Source organism: Ceratotherium simum, chromosome 21 (genome assembly GCF_057802395.1).
Source record: "Ceratotherium simum simum isolate JZ-2026a chromosome 21, ASM5780239v1, whole genome shotgun sequence".
Classification (NCBI taxonomy): Eukaryota; Metazoa; Chordata; class Mammalia; order Perissodactyla; family Rhinocerotidae; genus Ceratotherium; species Ceratotherium simum.
This window is the reverse complement of record NC_141920.1, coordinates 3926525-3949647: the sequence shown is the minus strand read 5'-3', so window position 1 is coordinate 3949647 and position 23123 is coordinate 3926525. Positions and strand designations below refer to the sequence as shown.

Genomic DNA, 23123 nt, shown 5'->3' with positions numbered 1-23123 from the left:
GCCTTGGAAAATCAAATTACCTTTTTCAAGTTAATTTAAGTTTATGTTATCATTGAGTAATGAACCCAGAAGTAAGAACTTGTTGAAAAATTCTACCAAGATGAAAATTACACCTTCTTTAAGAGAATTTTTAAGTTCACATTTGCAAGCATTATTAAAACTTGGTTATAAGAGACAAAGGTTTAGATGGAGAGAAGATTATAAACAGGAAAATTACCCCGGCACAAAAGTAAAAAGTAATCCTGGCACAAAGGGGGAAAATAAGTTAAATAAAAATAAATGTTCCCTGAAAGATCTTTTTACTTGGCCTGTGAATAAGTGTCCTCACAGAAACGACCCTCCTTCCCTCCCCCCTGGTACAGTGGTGAGGCAGGAAGCACAGTGGCTTGAAGCATGGCTTTAGGAGCTTGCAGAACCTGTGTTCAAATCCCAGCTCTGCTATTCAGCAAGATATTTATTTTCTCTGTAGGAAGATCATCTCTCTCACACACAACAGTGCTGTAATTTCTAAAGGAGAGAACGTAGCTAAAGTGCTGGCACAGTGCCTGGCACATTCTAAGCATCCAAAAAATGTTAGCCATTGGTATGGTTGCCAGGTAGCTCCCAGGGCAGCTGACTGTCCTCTGTGGCTTCTTACCACACACGCTACCTCACTGCTTCCCACAGCCTCTCCTGTTCTGCTGCTTCTAAGACTGCAGTGGATTGGGCACCCATGGAAACTGCTCAGCTCTGTGGTAGCACTTTGTCCTAAGGGACTTGTGATCAAGCCTAGATGCTAGCAAACATACTGCTAGTTGAAGTAGAGTCTTTATAAGAAATCACTGTTATGGCAGAAGAATTCCAGCCCTACCTCTTACTTGCTATGTGAACTTCTGTGAATTTCTTGACTTCTCTGAGCCTCAATTTCTTTGTCTATGAACTGAGATGATATCTAAACCCTTTCTAACTGGAAGCCAGTTCCTTAATTTTATAAGCATTTATGTGTATGTATATATATTGTATATTTAATATATATATCTATATATGTACTCTATTTTATTCATAATCCGTTATTTTTGGCCAACCACCAAAAAACTAGTTTTTTTCTATTTTAAGTTACATATTAGCAGCTCCCTATTTTATATTTTGATTTAAAATATTAATTGGAGCCCAAATTATTTAAAACTAAGATTTCAATCTCCCTCACATAGAAATATCCATATACTTACTATGAAATAAAGAAAGGAATAAGGTGCTTCTGTTCTAGAAACCATCCTGGAAGGATCAGTACTGCTTAGAAAATAACTGTCTATGATTAGAGAGAACCTGGTAGGTAGGACACATGTGCAGGTTTTTTGCCTAAGTCCCATAACTAACGGGCAAGTACAATTACAAATTAAGATAACGTGCTAGGTACTCAAAGGAGGGTTTGGTTTGGTCCAGACTCAAGGGATCTAGATATCATAAAACCAGAAGACATTTTTATTGTAATCAGAATTTTTAGCAATAGTGTCTAACTTCTACCATTGTGTTTTTATTAATCATAAACTATTACTCTAAATTGTATTTCTATATTTCATGTTCTTATCAGATATTATAGAGGTTAAGAGATAAACTAAAACTGTGAATCAAGCATATTTACTCTGCATCTACTAGTATACGTAATCCTGCACTAAATAAGTATATGACATGGTGTCTCAAATCTCTCATCCTAGTTAGTTGGAGGAATAAAATTAAAAAGCAATTCATAAATCACATGGTACCGGTGATATACATGCATATGTATATAAATTTACATGTTATAAATTTGAAGAGAAATTTTGTTTATATACTTAACAGCCTGAAGACTTAGGAAAAACAATGTCTGCCTTCCTATTCAATAACAATTAGATATAGTATCTGAATTATCAGAATTCTTCATTACTAGTAGTAGTCATTAATGAAGTTTTTATGCTTTGATTTTACAAATAACTTTTTCTCATTTTCATAAAGTATGATTAACTATTAAAGTAACAATGAATATTAAGTCATTAAATTGTTTTTAAACAGTTTAAAAGATTAAAAAAATTTGGTAATTTTGTGAGAGGAAATTAACTTCTAGAAGCATCAAGTTTTAAGCTAATCTGATAGGAGGAATAGTACATCATATGACTTTGTAAAAAGTATATTTTTAAAAATTTAAAGGAACTTTGAAATTATGTGAGTAATTTTGGACAACTGACATGGATTAAAAAAACACCTAACATCAAGAGGTCCACCTTGTGGAACTATATGGTAATTACACGTCTAAATTGATTCTATTATATACAGGAGGTGGAAGTCAAAGTTTTTAGCTACATATCCACAGTTCTTCAATAGCAAATTCAAGTCCAGAAATGCAAAATTCTAATTATAAGGTTTAGTCCCACATGCTTCCAATACCCATTTACCAAGTTGTTTTCGAGTTTTTTTTCAGTTTTTCATATACAAGAAAAATCTCAAAGATGCTCATAAGCAACTGCATTTATTGAAATTCACACTGAATATGTGAAAATATTTTCAAACAGTGAATTACTATAAATTACATTTATTTTTCTGTAAACTTATTGATGATGATATTAGGAATGCGTCACTAGTTTGTATTTAGGCAAACAGTGTTTGTTAGAATGAACAATGGGAAAGCTACCACTTATCAGTTCCATAGCTCTATGAAAACAGAATGGTATTTTACATTAAGAGTAATAAAAAATAACTTCTAAGTATTTAAACTCAACTGTAGATCTCCTTAAGGGATGAACAAATGGAAATTCTAAAAATCACAATTTCTTGACAATAAGTAATGGTAGAGAAATCTGGATATGGTATACATGCTAATAATTTTTAAAGTTGAAAACATGCTATTATATATTATGTATGCATCATTACTTTCTAAATGCAGTTTATTCTCCCGTTTCAAAGATACACGTTCTGAAAATGTTACTACAATATGGGTGTGTGCTCTGAAAGACTGGTATACACCAGCCAGTGTATTCCCTGCTTTCCAACCAGAGAACTTCCTGGTTATAGTAGTGACTCCTGGTGTGGCACAAAGCACAGTCTCAGGAACCACCTAACATCTTGCTCCAATTTTTACATTCCAAGTTACATTTGTCTGTGCTATTATTATTTCCTGGTATGTTATTTTGCTCAAAATTCTACTTTAGTTGTTTATTCATAGCATTTATTATTCCTTCTATGCTTGCTCACTTCAGCTTTTAATTTGATATGTTAAGGAACTTAGAAATAAGTATCAATTCACATACAATAACCATGACTGGATTAAGTGTTAATGGGTGGTGGTGATAGAATGGCTAAAGAACTACCTCCAGCAATGGTGGAGTTTCACACTAGGCTGAAGTCAGAGTTGGCAGAATGTGTCACCATAGACTGCCAATTTAACATGGAGTTAAACGCTAGATGAAAGCCACACAGTCTACTACCCACTCACAGGATCTGCTGGGCGTCCATGGTATCATGGTCTCTGCAGTAATGTCTGTAGAGTTTAGTATTTGTTTCTGCCTGAATACACAAATGCTGCAAAATTTTCTCTCTCTGTCCTTTTCCATGAATTCTTCTGGAACAGTTACCACTTAACAGCTTCACTTGGTTGAGGAAGTGCGGTAAACTTGCACCAACATGGTGTTAAATTTCGGTCCAGGTAAGAAATATAAGTCATTAGCTACAATGATCCTCTATTTTTAAAGTGTTTGAAATAGGAAAATCAAGAAGTTTTAGCTATATTAGTTAATTAACAAAATCATTAGCTTTGGCTAATGCAAAATTGGTTTAAATCATTATTTCTGTTAAATAGGAAGATAAATTGAGGAATACATTTTATAATGAAGACAGATTTGATCTTTAAAATTTTTCTTCTAAACTAGGAGTCTTGCAAACTCCAGCCCACAGACCAAATCTGGCCTGCCTTTTTTTTTTTTTTTTTAAATAGCCTGCAAGCTAAGAATGGTTCTTACATTTTTAAATGCTTACATTTGACATGTTTATACAAGTACCAACATGACATCCTCAAATTTACCTTTTGGCCCAAAAAGCTTAAAACATATACCATATGGCCCTTTAAGACAGTCTGCCAATTCCTGCTTTGGGTATTTTAAGTGTGGAATTGTTGAGCCATGTGGTAATTCCATGTTTAAGTTTTTGAGGAACCACCAAACTGTTTTCCATTGTGGCTGCATTATTTTACATTTGCCTAGAAATGCACAAGGGTTCCAGTTCCTGCATATCCTCACCAACACTTATTTTCTGTTTTTTGATTCTAGCCATGGTAGTAGGTGTGAAATGGCATCTAATTATGGTTTTGATTTGCATTTTCCTAATGACTAATGATGTTTAGTGTATGTTCATGTGCTTGTTGGCCATTTGTATGTCTCCTCTGGAGAAATGTTTCTGCAAGTCCTTTGCCCCCTTGTTTAACTGAGTTGTTTGTCATTTTGTTGTTGAGTTGTAAAAATTCTTTATATGTTCTGGATACTAGACCCTAATCAGATATATGATTTGCAAATATTTTCTCCCATTCTATAGGTCGTTTTTTCACTGTTATGAAAGTATTTTTTGATGCAGTCCAATTTGCCTTTCTTTTTCTTTTTTTCCTGTTGCTGGTGCCTTTTGCTGCCATATCTAAGAATCCATTGCCAAATCCAGGGTCATGAAGATTGACTCCCATGTTTTTTTCCTAAGAGTTCTATAGTTTTAGCTCTTTTAGGTTTTTGATCCATTTAGAGCTAGTTTTTATATATGGTATGAGGTAAGGGTCCAACTTTATTGTTTTGCATGTGGCTATCCAGTTGTCCCCAAACATTTATTGAAGAGACTATTTTTTCCCCACCAAATGGTCTTGGCACCCTTGAAACTTAATTGACCAAAGATGAATAGGCTTATTTCTGGACTCTCTAATTCTATTCCATTGGTCTATATGTCTATCCTTATATAGGTACCTCACTGTTTTGATATAACATAGCTTTGTAGTAAGTATGAAGTTGGGAAGTCTGAGTCCTCCAACTTTATTATTCTTTTTTCATGAATGTTTTGCTTATGTGGGGGTCCCTTCCATTTCTGTATGATTTTTAGGATAGGCTTTTTCATTTCTCCAAAAGGCCATTGGGATTTTGATAGGGATTGCATTGAGATGTCTTTCTACTTATTTAGGTCTTCTTTAATTTCTTTCAGTAATGATTTGTAGTTTTCAGTGTATAAATCTTGCACCACTTTCATTAAATTTATTCCTTTTAATATGCTGCTGGATTCAGTTCGCTAGTATTTTTTTGAGGATTTTTACATGTATATTCATAAGGGATATTGGTCTATAATTTTCTTTTCTTGTAATGTCTTTATCTGGCTTTGCTGGCAAGGTAATGCTGACCTCATAAAATGAGTTAGGAATGCTCCCTCTTCTTCTATTTTCTGGAAAAGTTTAAGAATGACTGGTGTTAATTCTTTAAATGTTTGGTAGAATTCTTTGTTGTGAGGTTTTTGATTACTGATTCAATCTCTTCACTTGTTATAGATCTGTTCAGATTTTCTGCTTCTTCTTGAGTCAGTTTTGGTAGTTTGTGTTTCTAGGAATTGATCCATTTCATCTATCTAATTTGTTGGCATATAACTGTTCACAGAATTTTTTAATAATCCTTTCTATTTCTGTAAGGTCAGTAGTAATGTCCCCAATTTTCATTTCTGACTCTAGAAATTTTAGTCTTCTGTTTTTCTTAGTCAGTCTAACTAATGCTTTATCAATTTTCTTGATCTCTTCCAAGAACGAACTTTTGGTTTTATTGATTTTCTGTTTTTTTCTTTTTTTTTTTAATCTCCATTCTAATCTTTATTATTTCCTTACTTATGACAGCTTTGGGTGTAGTTTGCTCTTTTTCTAGTTCAAAGTATAAAGTTAGGTTATTGATTTGAGATCGTTCTTCAATATATGTAAATTTATGGCTATAAATTTCCCCTCTGAGCACTGTTTTCACTGCATCACATAAGTTTCAGTATGATGCATTTTCATTTGTCCCAAAGTATTTTCTAATTTCCCTTGTGATTTCTTCTTGGACTCATTGGTTATTTAAGAGTGTTGTTACTGGAAAATTTTAAGTAAGGGAATGGCACGGTATGATTTATGATTTAGCAAGAATATATTGGCTTCTAAGTAAATAAACGTTGTGGAAAGGCAATTATGAATGCTGGAAAGCCACTGAGGAGCCTGTTGCAGGCGTCTATGTGAGAAAGGACTTTGACATTGTCAAAAGTAGTGACAGTGGAAGTGACGGCAAGTGAACATATTTTGGCAGTAAAATCTGCAGGACCTGTTGATCCACTGTTTGGCCAAGGGAAAAAGAGAAATCAGGAATTACTTTTAGGTTTTGGCTTAAATAGTTGGGAGGATAAAAGTGACTTTTACTGAAATGGAAGAACAAGGTTTATTTTTTCTTTTCTTTGGTGGAGAGAAAGAATGCTGAGGGAGAGAAATCAAGAGTTGTTTTGAGAATTGAGATGCTTATTTGAACTGTCAATAAAGCAGTGTATGAGACACTCTGATGTCCAAAGTAAAGGTCAGAACTTCATACATTTGGAAGTTGTCAGCACAAAGATAGTTATTACACGGGACCAGATGAAATTACCTACAGAGAAAGTATAGATTGAGGAAAAGTGACAGACTAGGAATAAGCCCCACATTAAGAGGTAAAGGGAAGCCAGGAAAGAGACAAGGAGTGGAAAATACGTGCCAGCCAAGGGTTTTAAGAGTGAAATGGCATTGAGAAGCTAAGAAGAAGATGGAGACTAGATTTGGTAAAATAAATTACTGGTGATTTTGATAAAAGCAGCTTTAGTGAAATAGTAGGGAGAAGCTGGACTGAGGGAAGGTAAAGAGCAAATAGGAAATGTGTAAGTTGAGACAGTAACTACAGAAAATTCTTTAAATATATTCTGTGTAAAGGTGAATGGAGAATTACACAGGGCAGTTACAGGGGAACTTGAACTTGATGTCAAGGGCCTTTTTTCTTTTTTTTAATATAAGCGTGGGCTATACACACCCGTAGAGAGAAGCCAAACACAATAGGATTCAGAGCACTAGTAGGGGGATTGTCCTTAAATAAAGAGGCAAATCTGCCATTTGAACATGTGAGAAATCAGAAAATTCTGGTATTGATGGAGGTAACATTATATTTTAGGGAGAAGAGATGAGGAAAATATGAGGTGAGACATCAGCTGAAAGGTAAAGAATTAAGGAGAAAGGTATCAATATGCAATAATACCCTGGAAATGTGGTCAAGTCAATTAAACAGAGCAGAGTAAGGATGAGCAACACTGAGTAGCCATTTGAAATATATGGTCATAAATTTAAAGCTTGATTATATGATTTTGCTCCAGTGATGTTCAGGTTGTGGAATGAGGGGTGTGAATTAGTGGATAAAGTCGAGGAGAGGAGACAGGGCAAGAGAGTATTATTTTGGACTAAGGAATCTAGAATGGGGAAGGAAGGAAGGACAAGAAGGGTAACAGGCGTAGCACAACAGTGGTAGAGTAAACAAACACCTTGGACTACTCTACAAACCAAGTTGGAAAGATAGAAAGGTTGGGGTGATAAGGTTGGAAACTGAGATTCAGAGGGGTACAAGTAATGGTAATGACAAGGTCATAGCAGAAAGGTTTGGAAGAGCAGAGAGGAAGTAGGCATTTGGGCTGGGTTACACCTACAGTGCAGTATGGGAAGACATATGACGTACGATTTAGGGGTCTTGTAAGTCTGGCCAAGGCTGAGGTAAACAGGGGGGTGTGTCATGATGGTATTTAGTTCTAAAGTCTCACAGGGCAACACGGAGTTACAACTCTTGAGTAGTAGTTAATATCATAGCAGAGTTGTCACTGTCTCTTGAAATAGAATCCCTGTTACCCTATCAATAAGTCTTAGTCAGCTTTATTCAATTATTAGCATCAGCTAAGATGTGAAGGATTTTCTTTTGCTTATCTAGACTAAGAAACCACTTTTACCACTGTATTTAAATACTGGTAGTACTCAAATACCCTGCTACCATTAAGCAGGCAAGCGATAGTGAGTGAGGCTGTTTGGTATTATACTTTGGATGTCTGATTGGAGAAGGATCATTTGTTTGATCCAGTGTTCCTAAAATAGGAAAACAATGATTTCTAAAATAAAAATAATTTTATAATATTTATCCAAGTGATAGCATTTATTTCAACTTTATTATACAATTAAAGCAAACTAAATGTATTCATTTTTATAAATTCATCTGGCAAAATATTATTACAATGAACACTAGGAGCTTAAAAAGTACTTGTCAGAACAGCCTGTTATGAGTTAAGAAATGTTTGGACAATATAGTAACTATTTTAGGCTATTTAGTGACTTCTAATGCATTGGAGCCATAGCTGAATAAATATAGTCTCCAATAGTACTGATTTACACTCAGGTAAATATTTCACATCAGAGACTTCTATGCCTTCTAAGCATAGCTAAATTTTAATCACTTGTAGTATATTCTGAACTAGTAAACAAATTTTAATAATATTTTATTTAGTCCAAACTGTATTCATTTAAAAATACATTTTATATGATAAATTTTAGTTTATTAAAGAAACTATTTTTGTGAGTGCAGTTAACTCAGTAATATTTGTCTAATGGGAAATATTACTACAAAAACAAGCCAATTCCTTTTACTGTTTGGTTTCCCAAAACTTTCTCTCTAAAAAAAAAACAAAAAAGTAGTATTGTACAGATGAAAGTCTTTTAGGCTTGGACTCATGTTTTAGTGGTTCTTTCTCATCCATAAGATGACATTTCTTTGAATGTGGAGGTTCCTACAAAGGTACTCTTGCCTGAGTGATGTGTATCTTTCTCTTTATAGGGCTATTCTGGTATTTCCTCAGTTAGTTATACACAAAAAGGAATAATTACATAAAACTCGTTGATAACAACTAGATATCACACATTAACATTTCTCTCATGAGCCATGAATAATGACATCAGTCCTCTGCGTACATTAAGAAGCTCCTCTTCTTGCTATGGCCAAGAAAAAAAAAAACCTCACACTTAGATTTTAAATTATCTCTGTAAAACCATCAAATAAAATAGAAAAAAAATCAAGCTATTACTAGGTATTCATTTTAAAAGAACCCCTTTCCTGAAGATTTTTGTATCAGTGCTAATTTTATCCAGTCCCCCAGGGTCTATTCCTAGATATCTACAGAATTCTGTGATAATCACTGATATTCTAGATGATCAGTTCAGAGAAGACCTCTACTCTTTTAAATCCCAAATCAATGAAATTTAGATTTAATATTTAAAGAAAGAAAGTAATCTAAATATAATCTAGAAAAAAATCTCAGTAAGGATCAATCTAGTTAGCTTGCTTGCTTCAAGCTCAACTGGCTTAGCTACAACATCCTGATCCTCTACTATTTCAGCATATTGAGGTTCTATTAAAATTTAATAAGTACATTAATATATCCTGTATACAAAGATTTACTAAAGTGTACATAAAAATGCCTACCATCTGTAAGAAAACACATGTTCACTTGGAGCAGTGCCTTTAGACCCACTCAGGTGTACCTTTCCCCCAGAATGCAGCTGGTGGTCTACTAGACCTTTGGAAAGTCAACTAATTTTATTCCCAAATCTAATTAAATGAAGTCTTGTGTTCAAAATAGACAACAATTCTTCCTGGGTAGCTCTGTCCTGACATACCTTCTCCTTCAGAAGGTATAGCAGGATAGAGGTCTGCTGCAGTGCACAGTGCTTAGATACAGTACAAAGAAATCATTCTTTTAGCTAATTTTTAAATTTGCAAATTGATATTCTCTTTCTTTCCTTAGGAGGGACTCATTATTTAAATCACATCTATTATTTTACTATAAATTTGCTCTCATTATTCTAATTTAAAGAACTGAAAGTCACTGGGCTACAATTCCTTCCTCTCTAAAAGAAAGAAAGAAGAAAAACCTGTGAAAGCATTTCCCATTAAAAGATATAAAAGCATGACTGATTATTCCATTTGAAAAACCCAAACTAGAGAGCTGATTTACCATTTCCTTAAGAAGCCTGTCTTGCAGCATTTTCATGTTTTCTTTCATCAAACACATCTGTAAATAAATAATTTCCCCATGAAACTTACTATAAAATTTCACAGCTTAAAGACAAGTTAGACTCACCAATATTGAGAAATTATATATAAAAATATAAAATTTATACCTCAGATGTAAAAATAGTTTCTTCATAATCAGTGTGGTAGAAGACATTTTTGTCCAATGAAGCTTTCAAAAGGTGAAGCCTAATAAGTAAAATAATCAATTACAATTACCTTTGTATTTATCAGAAATTCAAATTAAATTGCTAAAATGTAGCATATATAATTTAAATTTTTTATAATATAAACTTATTAACTTAAAAATCTAATTTTATAGAGTCAAGTCATTAAAGATGTCACACTAACCTCTGCTGTTCACTTTTTTGATAGGCATTGAACTTCTGATATAGCTTTTCCCAAAAGTCCTAAATTTTACAATACAAAAACTAGTTATACCTTAATATGATTAAAAATGAAAATTTGACAGTAGAATTACTATACTTCTATTATTTATAATTTAAATAAACAGCTTGGCTACATGCTAAGAATATTCCAGATGTCATATACTCTTTCAGATAAAAAAAATTGAAAGCAAAATATCTCAGGATTTCTCTCTTCTTATAAAAGGTATTTATCATAAGCTTAAGTCTGTAATTTAAGTATATGTACATGAAACTCAATAAAAATCTAAGATAAAAATAAATCCTGTTCTAAAGAACAAAAATCTTTACAGTGTGCCCTAAAAGCAGGTTAATAGAAGCAGTTCTTTAAAAATGAGGAGTTAAAATTATTTTTAAATTCGTAAAAGTACAAACCACAAATTCCTTCTCCAAATCTTTTAAAGACTGTGAATCTTTTTCAAAATTCTCTAGCTCCTCTATGATGATGAATTGGAATTTATCAAGTTTTTTGATCCTATTCAAGAAAAAAAATAAGACTATTTTTAAAAACGGGAGCACTCGGAATATATAGCATTCAAAAGATTTCAGAAGAGATTTTTATTACAGACCTATACTCCTGAATCTGATGGTTCATTGTTTTCAGATGTTGTTGAGCTATTTTCCAAGACTGCTTAGTAAAATAATCCATCATTTTGTAACGGATCTGAAAAATACTCATTTTTAACCAGAAAAATCTTTACAAAATAATAATCTAACCAAGACTATATTAAAAACAAAGGCTTTTCCATGAAATGTAAATGACTAAGAAAAACTTAGAAAAGTGAAAAATTTTAAACTCAGTGATTTAAGCTGAAGTGTTAATAAATAAGCTCAGAGCAGTGTCAAGTTCCATCAAGAAGGCTTTGACTAAGGGTTGAAATGGTAATTAACGATTTTCCTAAGGAAACCACACTCTACAATATTTACAAAAATGCTAATGATTATAATTCAGGAACACAGCCTAAAAGTCACACTCAGAATCAGTTATCACCATTTTTCACAAAAACATATATTCACATGTAGCCATAGATGCATAACAGAATATATGAATCAGGGCTTCTCTGTTTAGACTAGGTTAACCTTGGATAAATCGAATCAAAACAAAATAAATACACAGAATCTTAAATAATTTCAGATTTTACCCCCAAATAGAAGAAAAAGGCAAGGAAGAGATGGGGCTAATAAACCCCGCAGAAAAACATCTCTTATTAAGAGAAGGGCAAAAAGAACTACCTATTCTAAATAAAGGCATGTGAGAAAAAGAGATGGGTAGAAAAAACATTAATAATAATTAAAAATTGTTTTAGAAGTATTTTTGCAAACAAACATCACCTCATTGGAGCCTCAGTAGCTAAGGATACGTAAGTAGAGAGCTGGTGAAACAAAATGAAATGGGATTTCTCTGACTGAGGTTGCTCATCCTTTATACTATATTATAGTGCCCTCACCAGCAGTCACCTCTGTGAGATAAAAAATGTATTGAAAAGAAACATGAAAAGAAAACTGTTTAGGAAAAAAAAAAGAAAAATCATGGAAGAGTTAAATGTTAAAAAAATTGAAAAGGAAAATAGGACAAAGAGAAAGAACCCGTAGAAAAAGAAAGAATACAGATAATGCACAGATTTTAGAAGAGAAACTCAGCTCATGAGATAATAAAGTTTTTCACCTAGGAATCATTCCAGTTTTTCACCAGTAGGCGAGGGAAGCTGAATTTATGAATGGGTGTTTTGTTGCCAAAGGATCAAACAAGCTGATAGTCTAGTAAAAAGTGTGGCAGATTTATCATATTGTTGGGTATAAATCATAATTTGAAGAATGTTAACTCACCTGAATTTTCCTCCTAAATTCTGTGTTGAGCTGCTCACACATCATCCCTACACCTGAAATTTCAGTTTCCCACTTCTCCCCAGGAATAGAAAAAACATTTGTTGATAATGGAGATACACTTTCAGACACTAAAAAATGAAGACAATCAGCTAAAGTTAAAATATGCATTATTACAAGTTTAGCCTTCTTGTCATGAGGCTGAGAACAAAATCTAATTTTCAGATTCTATGTATAATCTAAGGATTATGAAATCAAAGGCAGACCTCATTATATTTTTTAATTTAAAAATACTATTTTGGTTTATAAAAAAAACCTTTTGGCATGAGTATTAAAGCAGAAATGGTAACATTAAAATGGAACATATTTGGATTATTTTTTAACTGGTTTTAACTACTTCCATGTTATTAACCAAAGTATTTAGTGCCACACTAATCAGTAAATTCATACTCTAGTAAAACATATGTTGTAATCTGTGATAGAATAATAAGGGAGATTTAAAGTAAAAAAGACCCTTACTACAACATTATTTACATAAAGTGAACTTTGTGACAAAGCCATCATCCTTCTGGGACTTATCCAAAGTTGTCTTTACAAAGGGATTTGTTTTGTGAATGGAGTCATTCAAGATCCAAGAAACCACCTTCCAAAATAATTGCATATTTGACACATGCATTTGACCTACCTACCTTTGTAAGCGTGGTGGTCCGCATCTTTGGTTTTAGATAGCTTTTTGGGAAGCAGATCTGCTCTCTCTTGCGTTTCCCCTTCCAGTTCTACGTCATCGGAGGAATTACTTAGATTATCTTCTATGTGCATTCGTTTGCGACTAAGATGTTGTGTAGGGCCTTAGGAACAGTCAAAAAATAATAGTGCTCCAATCTTGATTTCAAATACCTAATATTTTCTTGCTTTTATTTAAAAAAGCCTTTGTTTGAGTTATTTGCATTGTTTTAGGTAACTGTGCCTGAAATTCTATCTAGTTTACTTATTTTCTTTTTTTGTGTGTGTGTGAGGAAGATCAGCCCTGAGCTAACATCCATGCCAATACTCCTCTTTTTTGCTGAGGAAGACCGGCTCTGAGCTAACATCTATTGCCCATCCTCCTTTTTTTCCCTTTCTCCCCAAAGCCCCAGTAGATAGTTGATTGTTGTAGTTGCACATCCTTCTAGTTGCTGACGTCGGCCGCGGCCTCAGCGTGGCCGGAGAAGCGGTCCGTCGGTGCGCGCCCGGGATCCAAACCCAGCCCACCAGTAGCGGAGCGCGCGCACTTAACCGCTAGGCCAGGGGGGAGCCCCTTATTTTCATTTTGACATTAACTAAACTGAATAATAGTATGACTTAAAATATATAATTCCTTTACTTGAAATTTCATAGTAGTATTTCAGTAATTAATAATTTGTTTTAAAAAAGCAAGGCTATGACTACAAACCTGATACATGAGTAGAGTCAGAGGGCATGTCACACCATATTTTCTCTCTTCCTCCGCTAGACATGGATAATGGAGATGCTGAATGACTTTCCTAAAATATGTATTAGAAATTGGAAAAAAAGTATTTTAGTACTCTTGGATTCACCTTTGACCATCTTTCTCAAACCCTAAAGCCAGTAAATTGTAAATGCTGTCAATTCTTTTTTCAGATTGTTTTGTTTCTGTCCCTTCCTTTTCATCTCTAACATTAACCATGCATTAAACTAAATTCTTATGTTGACTTCAATCTTAAATTATAGCAATAGTTTTGAGCTGCCTTTTTTGACTACTCCTTCTTTTCAATTCTTCCTTATTAGGATTTTGATTTCTTTCTGAGTCAGGAATTGGGGAGCCACAAAAAATAAGTCTGAACTCTTCTTCTAAGCTATATCTTTAATCCACATCTTTTTCATCTAACCTTATGTTTTACTGTTCCAGTACACAGGTTTCTTTGTTCCAGTCAAATTAGTCTTTTCCCCATTTCAGGAACATGCATGTCTACTTCCAGTTCCCTTCCTTTACTTAGGTTACTGTTCCTTCTCCACTTAGTCTGTACATATACTGATCCACTTAGGTCTAGGTCGAATCCCAGTCCTCTCCAAGCTGCAAAAATCTGTAACTTTCTGTATTTTACAGGTTATTAAAATATTTTTGTTGATGGATCGATGGACTTTTATAGTGGCAAAAAGCTCAACCAAATTCCTATATAACCATGAAACCAGAAAGTCCTAATTATAAATATGTAAGTCAATATATTTACATTATAAATATGTAAGTCAGCATATATAGCATATATATAGAAACAGCAGCTATAGCCTCACTATTTAAGATCTTACTACTTCTCATTTTAAAATTTTCAACTTTTTTCTATGATCAAACCATCTTATATACTTTAAACATCCAATTTGCAAGTAACAGTTGAAAAATATTAAAATGTTATAATTATTATTAAAGGCCAGTAATCCAATTAAAGGCCAGTAATCCAATTCTCATAAGAACCATCTTAGTTTAAGGAAAATTTGATGGCTATGCTACCATATATACCTCTCCTCTGCTTTGTATATGATTTTCATTGATATTTGGAGGCTCAATTTTTATAAACTATTTTTATGAACTATAACTATTTATATCTAAATAGCTATTGCAATTTTGTGTTTCTTGTGTAAGTACCACAGAATTTATGTTTTTTCTATTCACAATAGTATTCTTCTTAACTGGAGTATGCCTCTGATATGAATGAATAAGAAATGCAGAAACCCAGAGGAAGTTAGAAAATTATTTAAAGCCCCCCAAAAAATTTTTTAACAAAACTACTCCAAGTTTGAGGGAATAATTCATTTGCTGCTAAAATTCAACACCCATTCATAATTAAAAGGAAAAAAAAGCCCTTAGACAATTAGAACATTAATTTGATAACAAGTATCTACCAAAAACTATGGATAAGCATGCCTGCTAATATGGTATCTATTTTAACATTGCTCCAGAGGTCACAGTCACTTTAACAATAAAAAGACCATGAAGTATAAGGACTGGAACAAAAATGCAAAAATTATCATGAATACCAGTTTGTGATTGTCTATATTCAAAATCCAAGAAAAATTAAAAACCTAGAAAATTTTTTAAAAGTTTTTCTTTTTTAATACAGCAAAAAGAAAACCCACAAAACACAAGAATTAATCTAAAGAGAAATATAATTTTCTTTGTGGAAGATTTGGCACAACTTTGTTGGAAATAAGACCAAAAAGTAGAAAGAAAAATGAAATATGTAGATGAGAAAGCTCAATATCAATATTGAGAAATGGCAATTCTTCCCTTAGTCAAGCTAATTCTAAAATTTCCATGGACAAGTAACGGGCCAAGAGAATTTTGAGGTAAAAGAATGAGATGGGGGTAGCTGTGGTAAAACACCCTGTAAGTATAAAACTACACTAATTAAAGCAATGTGGTATTAGCAGAGATAGATGGGTCAATAAATAGAATAGTGCCCAATAGCTGACCCATATGGTTGCCAAGGCTTTGACCAAGTTAGCATTAGAAATGATGGAGAAAGGAGGGGTATCCCATGTACGATGTTGCACTAATTCACTATCCATATGCAAAGAGAAAACCTAGAAAGATTGAAAACCTAAAAGTTAAAATCAAAACTGACATTTTTACAAGAAAAGAAAGGAAAACATTTTTATGACAATAGCTGAGGGATGGATTTCTTGAACAACAAAAAAGACTGTTAAATTTCATTACATCATATTTTTTGTCATATGGAACTTTTACATTTAACTAAGTGAAAAGACAAGATACATACTGGAAAAACAATGTTTGCATTGTATATAAAGAGTAAAGAATTAATAAATTCACAATAGATAAAGAATTAATACCCAAAATATATTAAGAACTCCTACAAATGTATAAGAAAAATCAAACAATGCAATTAAAAAATTAGGAAAAAACAGGCAATTCACAAAATGGCTAAGAAACACATGAAAATACTCATTGATGCTGTTAATCAGGAAAACGCAAAATAAAATGAGGCACACTTTACACTCCTCAGATTGGCAAAAATAGAAACATCTGATAACAATCAGTTAATTAAAATGTAGAGAAATGGGCAATGTCACAAAGCACTATTGGAGAGTATGAGCTCGTACAACCAATTTATATAGCAAATTTCCAATACCTAATTAAGCGCCAACAGTAAATGGGAAACAAAATGTCCAGCCAATAATATGTAACAATTAAAATTCCATACAGCACAGAGTAGCATCAAAGAAGGTAGATGGTGATTACCTAGGTTTGGAGATTTGCAAGATGGGATACTGAGGGGATAAAGGATTCAGGGAAACTAAGGATGATAGAGCAATACCGGCAAAGGACCATGGGATGATAGTCAAGTGGGAAATTGGTTTTCAAATTGTGGACTGTAGAAACTGAGAGTCCGGCAAAGGTGCTTTGGGGGTTATCAGGGAGGGAGGATGAGTAGTCTAGGGTTTCGTCCTCCTATCTGCTTTAAACAGCATAGTTTCATTTTTATGTAAGATTTTGTTTGAAAAATATGCTCTGTGAAGACTACTGGTTAAGCAGAATAAAAGGACCTTAAAACCCTCTAGGAATAAAAACATTCAGTTCAAAGTGGTAGGAGAGAAAGTTGGTTTTATCAGAGGTTTTAGATCTTGGCTATAGGTGTGCTGAACTGTCATTAATTCCATCTTTGTATACAGAAGTTAACACATATCAAGAGAATAATATAAATAATATATTTGAGTATTTACTATGTATCAGGTATTATGCTTGCATAATCAGCCTATTTAATTTTTCACAGCCTCATTTTACAGATGAGAAAACTGAGGTGCAGAGGAATTCATTAACTTGTAAAACGTTACAAAGCTAGCAAATAGGGGATCTGGGATTTAAGTGCAGTTCTGTCTGACTCAAAACTCTTTCAGCTATACCCAGCTATAGTGAACACTATTACCTTGGTAATCAGTTCTGTAACTTTATTACTACTTCAAAATTCTCCAGATTAAGCCATCTCTACAACTCAAACAAAAAAGGGGGGTAGAGGTGGAGTGGGGTTTGTAAATTGGTGCTCAAGTTTCCACAACTTAAAAAAAAAAAAAAAAAGAAAAAAGCAGAACTCAAAATACAAAAACTACTCCTTGTAGACATTACATTTTTAGCTACCTCCCTCACTTTGACCCATAATTGATTCCTATTTCTGTCTTTTTAAAAGACCTTTGAGCATACCTACATATTAAGAAGGAATGGTACATATAACAATATATGAAAGAGGAAGAATAAAGAATTTTAAATCATTAAATTTGTTCATTTTAATATTCATACCATATACCTACTGATTTTAAAGTTCCTTACAAAACTCTAAAGCAAATGCTATAGTCATATTGTTTTCAATTACATTCTTGTCAATTTGCTTTGTCAACTTGTGATTTAGTAACTAGAGGTTACAGACTTTGAGTTATGGTGAGATCTGAAAGAAGCGCCTGTGTTGTAGGAATAAGCCTGTTCAAATTTAGAAAACAAACTATGTAGTTTTGATGTGTCGACCTCTTCCGAGTAAGTAGTACCTCTTTGGAAGTGGTCATTCCTATTACAAAACTCTTATCAGCACTCCGTCCGTCTCCTACCACCACATTCTTCCTTCTATGTAGCTAATGTATCAGTCTGTTAGGTTCACTGAGGCTATTTTACTTATCAGTAGGTTCCTCCTCTTCCCCCAGACCAAACCCCAAACCTTAAGTAGACAAGCAATGTATATTTGATTAAGATTAGAGGCAAATGATTTACCCCCTTCAGATATATCTGATAAAGGAAAAAAATAACATACATTCTTACCAAAAAGTATGATCGTGGAATTGGTGAGCAACTTTCTCTTGTATACAGTAAATTTTTCTCACTGTTTTTGGGTGACTTTATTGGACCTCCAGCTCCATATTTACTGTTTAAGGATTCAGGTGATGAAGATTTTGGATAAGGTGATATGGATTTTGTTATACAGTCATCATCCTGAGTAAAATCCTTTTCTGTTATTTTCTCTATACCTATATTGCCTCACGAAACACAAAAAGATGGCAGGTGTTATCACTGATGTCTGCTTTAGAAATAGTATGATTAATTTAAATTCTAAGAATATAATAATTTCTCAAATCTTCAAATCTTAGCTGCATTTATAAAGGATAAACTTTCAATAAATCAAGACCAAATTATGTTTAAAATATTTTATGACTTTGAAAAATATTAATCATTCAATTTAAAATATAACCATAAGAACTTTCAAAACATTTTCAAACAAAAATATCTATAGTATGAGCTGCACTATAATGATCAACCTAAGTATTATCTTGAGTATTCTGACATCATAGCCAGTACTGTTACATACTAAAGTCACAGAATTTTAAGGTTGGAAATAGCTTGGGAAATCATCTGGTCTAAATCCTTCTTTATTTATTCTCCAAATAAATCTTAGTATAAATGAATTTTCAGACAGACAATTTTCAGATCAAATCAGGGCATAGGCATCTGTCTTCTGAGCATATGCTTATCTGAGATGACAATGGTCCTGAGCATTATGAAAATATTCTAGAAAAGAACAAAGTAGCTACTTAAGAAGAAGGGTATGTTAACTTATTTAAGTCTTGAATTTCAACTGAAATGGTGGACACTTAGAAATGTTTTAAAATATCCTTAAAAGGAACTGAAAAATATATAAAAAGTACAAACTTATTCTTATAGTTTCTATACTAGAAAAGTATACATACATATGCAAGAGCCCCAAAGAATATGAATTTTTCTTTGCCAATTATTTTTAAAAGCAAAATCTCTATTGTTTATGAAGATAATCCACAATGGGTCAACAGAATGACCCTGATGTGCCTTGGAGACTTTTGCCAATGAAATGTAAAAAAGAAAAAATAGAAATCCCCACCATTATTTTCATGTTATTAAATATACTTCGAAAAACAAATTAAAATGAAACATTTATTCAAGTTTTCACATTATAATTTGTAAATACACATTAAATATTTTCCATACTGAAGCATTTGGTCTTTTAACTCTCTAACATGAAAAACTTCAGTGTTGTAGTAACATTTTTCCCAAGTCTACTCAGCCAAGACCAAGTTACTAGCATTAACTAACTTAAAAGTGAAGTTTTGACTACTTATAATCTTAAATACACCCCTCAAAATTAGTCTTTGAATTATATTTTCACATAATTTGAGTTATAATAGAAAATTATTGAATATTCAACTAAAGGAAAAAATATGATACTGACATCTCATTACTTCTATAGATGATGGACTCCCAGATAAAGATATAGGAGCTAAGTCATGGCTATTATCTCTGACAGTATCTTTTAGTAGAGATGAGTTTTTCCATTCTTTTGATGTGTCCTTTTGTGTTTCAGAAGAGAAGGCATTCTGTTGCTTCTTCCGCAGCTTCATGGTTTTGCTTCTGGAACGGATATTCTCCTCCTAAATGTATTGATAACTTTCAAATTACACTTGAATACAAATATTTATACTTGGATACATAAAACAATTACACTGAAATATTTATTAAATGTTTTATATTAATACATACAGGCATAACAGGGTCCTCAACATCATTAGTGGAAGACTTTCTAATATAATAGAAGGCAAGTGACAAATTTACAGGGAAATATAATACATAGATTACAATAAATATAAGAGACACAAATAAAATGCCATAAGCACTCAAAGATTATATCCAGGTTAGGGAAACCAGAAAGAGGTCCTAGATTTCATGGGACTTGACATGCTCAGGAGTTTGTAAAAGATGACAAGGGAAGGCATACTGAGAATAAGGAGGACTGCTGACACAAGCAAAGGGAGTCGAGAAGCACACAGGTGTTGTTTGGGCATTACAGGTTATTCTATTTGACTGTTACAGCCCTGGGTGTATACTGGGGAAGAGAGGAAATAAGTTTGGCAAGGTATTTTGATGCTTTGAATGAATGACTAAACAGAGATTTTCAGGGTTTTTCTTTGAAAAAAGATAAGATGAGAGGTGGCTTGGGAAGACTTATCTGACCATATGTGAAGTGACAGAAAATATGGAGATAAGTTATGAAGTCCTGAAGGTGTTCCAGGTAAGAGATAACAAGCTTACAAACAAAAGGAGATGGAAGTTTAATGATTTAAAATTAGCACATTGTAATGAATGGTCAGAGACCCACCTTTAGTGTCAGACTCTTTGGGCTCAAACCTTTGTTTTACCACTTCCTAGCTGTGTGACCCTGGGCAAATTCCTTCACCTCTTTGAGCCTCAATTTTCTCATTTGTAAAATGAGACGTCCATAATAGTATTAGTCATCTATGGTACTTATGAGATTTTAAGAAGTTAAATCCATAAAGTACTTAGAATAGCACCTGGCACATAGTAAGCACTATATTCTTTTTTCACTTTGTTAAAAAAAAAAAAGAGCTTTCAAGCACAGGTGGCTAGGGCTATGTCTGTAAGTAACATTGTGAGACATAAAGAAGTCAGGGATGCACACAGGTGGGTAGCATATAGGAAGAACCTCGGATCCAATATTTTTGCTTTCATTCAAGAGAAAAATCCACAGATACCCAACAGTCTGTACCTTCTTGAAGCATAATTTTGGAAAGATCAAGTACTTCTCTGACTCAAAGATATTATCTTGGTTATAATTTTACTAGAGTCAAACATCTGTTTGTAACACTAATGCCAATTTATTACAAATTTTAACATTAGTTTTCTCATATAGCAGGTTAAATCTTAAAAAAGAAGTGACAAGATAAACTTGACATTTTTACAAAAATATATTTACAGAAATTACTAATCTGAATTCTATCTATTTACCTTTACCAGCAATTTTTCTTTAAATGAATGTGAAAATTCTTGCTCACTCTCTGATTCTGAATTTGAGAGATCTTTATAATTTTTTTTGGTTTTTGTCGCTCTTCGTGGAAGTCTGGTTCTCCCAACTGGAACTGTCTCCTTTATCTTTTTGGTGATGTTTTTGTTGGGTGTCTTTAGGAGAAAAATTCCTGAATATTATTAGATCAATATTTGAGATACAAGAAATACAAGCTATTTGCTATAAAATTGGCACTGTGACAAGACATACATAAAATATTTGTAGAAATAAAAAGATTCTCGATTAATAATTTTAAAATGGCTGGATTTTATCTTTCCATTCCAAATATCTTATCACCTTTTTATCCCTATCATTAACACTCTGAGAGCACTGATATATATTATCTAACTTAAGTAAAAGGGAGAAAGAGAGAGAGAGGAAGAGAGAGAGAGAGAGAGATCAAAAATACCTATAATTACAGAATAAAATAGACCTACTACAGGCCAATATGATTCAAAAAGGCAGAAGGTAGAAGTAAGCATGCAAAGGGTGGAACAATTATGGAAAACAAGTAACTGATAATAAGGATAAAATTATGTATGAAATGACAAGTGAACTTTTTACATGACAAGGGGAAAACTAATTTTAAAGGATGTTTGAACACAAATTTCTTGGTTTTACCATTTTAGATCTTGGTTGTTCCCTTTCCAAAGATGGTCCTGCAATTCAAGAAAATAAGAACTGACATTAAAATTTTTTCGAATATTTCTGCATATAAGTTAAAAATCATAAAAACAATAAGAATACATCTTCAAACTCATTCAAAAATTTATATTTCAAGATGAGGCTTGAAATATATTTGAAGCTAACCTGCCATTGATAACTTTTACTGTATAGTGTTTGGTATGATACGAATTACCAATTTCTCTTCTCCTCCTTTAAATTTTATATTATAAAACTTTTTATACAAGAGAATATGTAACATGAGTTATAACATTAACAACCATGAATCTACCATTCAACTTAAGAACTAGATGATGAATAATGCTGAATCTACTTATGTCTGCTCTCTGGTATGATCCTCCATATCCCCTCTGCCAAGATAATCACTATCCTGAAATCCATGTTTCTCATTCACTTGATCTTTAAAAAAGCTTTATTTCACAGATATGCATCCCTAAGCAATATAATAAACTTTATAAAATAGTATCATGTCATATGTAATATTCTATGATTTGCTTTATTTTTCACCCATCATTATATTTCTAAGATCTATCCATATTATTGGGAGTAGCTTTAGTCCCTGTCCCCGTTTTTGCCTTTCAAGCACAATTTCAACTTTCTAAATATTCTCTGAAGCCTAAGAAATGGGATTATCCAAGCCAAGGAAGCAATGAAGTTCTAGAAGACATGTCCTCCAATTCTGGCAATAAACCGGCTCATATATATTGACTTGTAGTCATTCAGCCATTTAAACAAAACAATTCACTCAGAAGTTCAATTTTAAAAGTATTTACTGATTACAGTATTCTAACCTTTAATGTTTCCCCAAGATCTCTAACCTTCTACTTTATAAATGTCTTTATTTGTACATCTTCCCACTAGACTGTGTGCTCCCTGAGAGCATGTTAATCTTACTGGTTTCTCCTTGGCTTATAACACACTGCTTCAAAGTGCAGACACTGTGACTCGTTCCAGCAGCATCTTTCAACATTTTCCCTCAAGTCTGACCTATACCCCAACTACCGCAATCCTGCACTCCGAGCACACTGTGCTACTTTGTACAGTCCTCTTCTACATATGCCAGCCCTGCTGCTTCTCTTCCACGCATGTTAGGGGCCTCTGATCTGTTCTCAGGACTCAGCCTCATTTATGGACACATGCCAATGTTCGTTTCCATCTCTCTATTTTTACTTCTTTTTAAGCCATCACCATACCCCCTCACA

The 23123-nt window shown here is 33.1% G+C and overlaps 1 protein-coding gene across 2 annotated transcripts in view; it reads right to left on the bottom strand.

Moving 5' to 3' along the window:
* Positions 1–8185: 8185 nt before the first annotated feature.
* SYCP2 (synaptonemal complex protein 2) overlaps positions 8186–23123 on the bottom strand; it is a 78547-nt gene continuing 63609 nt past the window's right edge. For both annotated transcript variants that reach the window (XM_087445046.1, XM_087445047.1), the window contains 13 exons: positions 21859–21896; positions 21180–21350; positions 19609–19807; positions 18171–18376; positions 13785–13875; positions 13042–13200; positions 12356–12483; positions 11098–11192; positions 10904–11003; positions 10455–10513; positions 10214–10292; positions 10048–10104; positions 8186–9025 (listed from right to left, as the gene is read on the bottom strand). In XM_087445046.1, coding sequence (XP_087301172.1) covers positions 8948–9025; positions 10048–10104; positions 10214–10292; positions 10455–10513; positions 10904–11003; positions 11098–11192; positions 12356–12483; positions 13042–13200; positions 13785–13875; positions 18171–18376; positions 19609–19807; positions 21180–21350; positions 21859–21896 — 1460 coding nt within the window. In that variant the 3' untranslated portion in view covers positions 8186–8947. The remainder of the gene's footprint in view (positions 9026–10047; positions 10105–10213; positions 10293–10454; positions 10514–10903; positions 11004–11097; positions 11193–12355; positions 12484–13041; positions 13201–13784; positions 13876–18170; positions 18377–19608; positions 19808–21179; positions 21351–21858; positions 21897–23123) is intronic.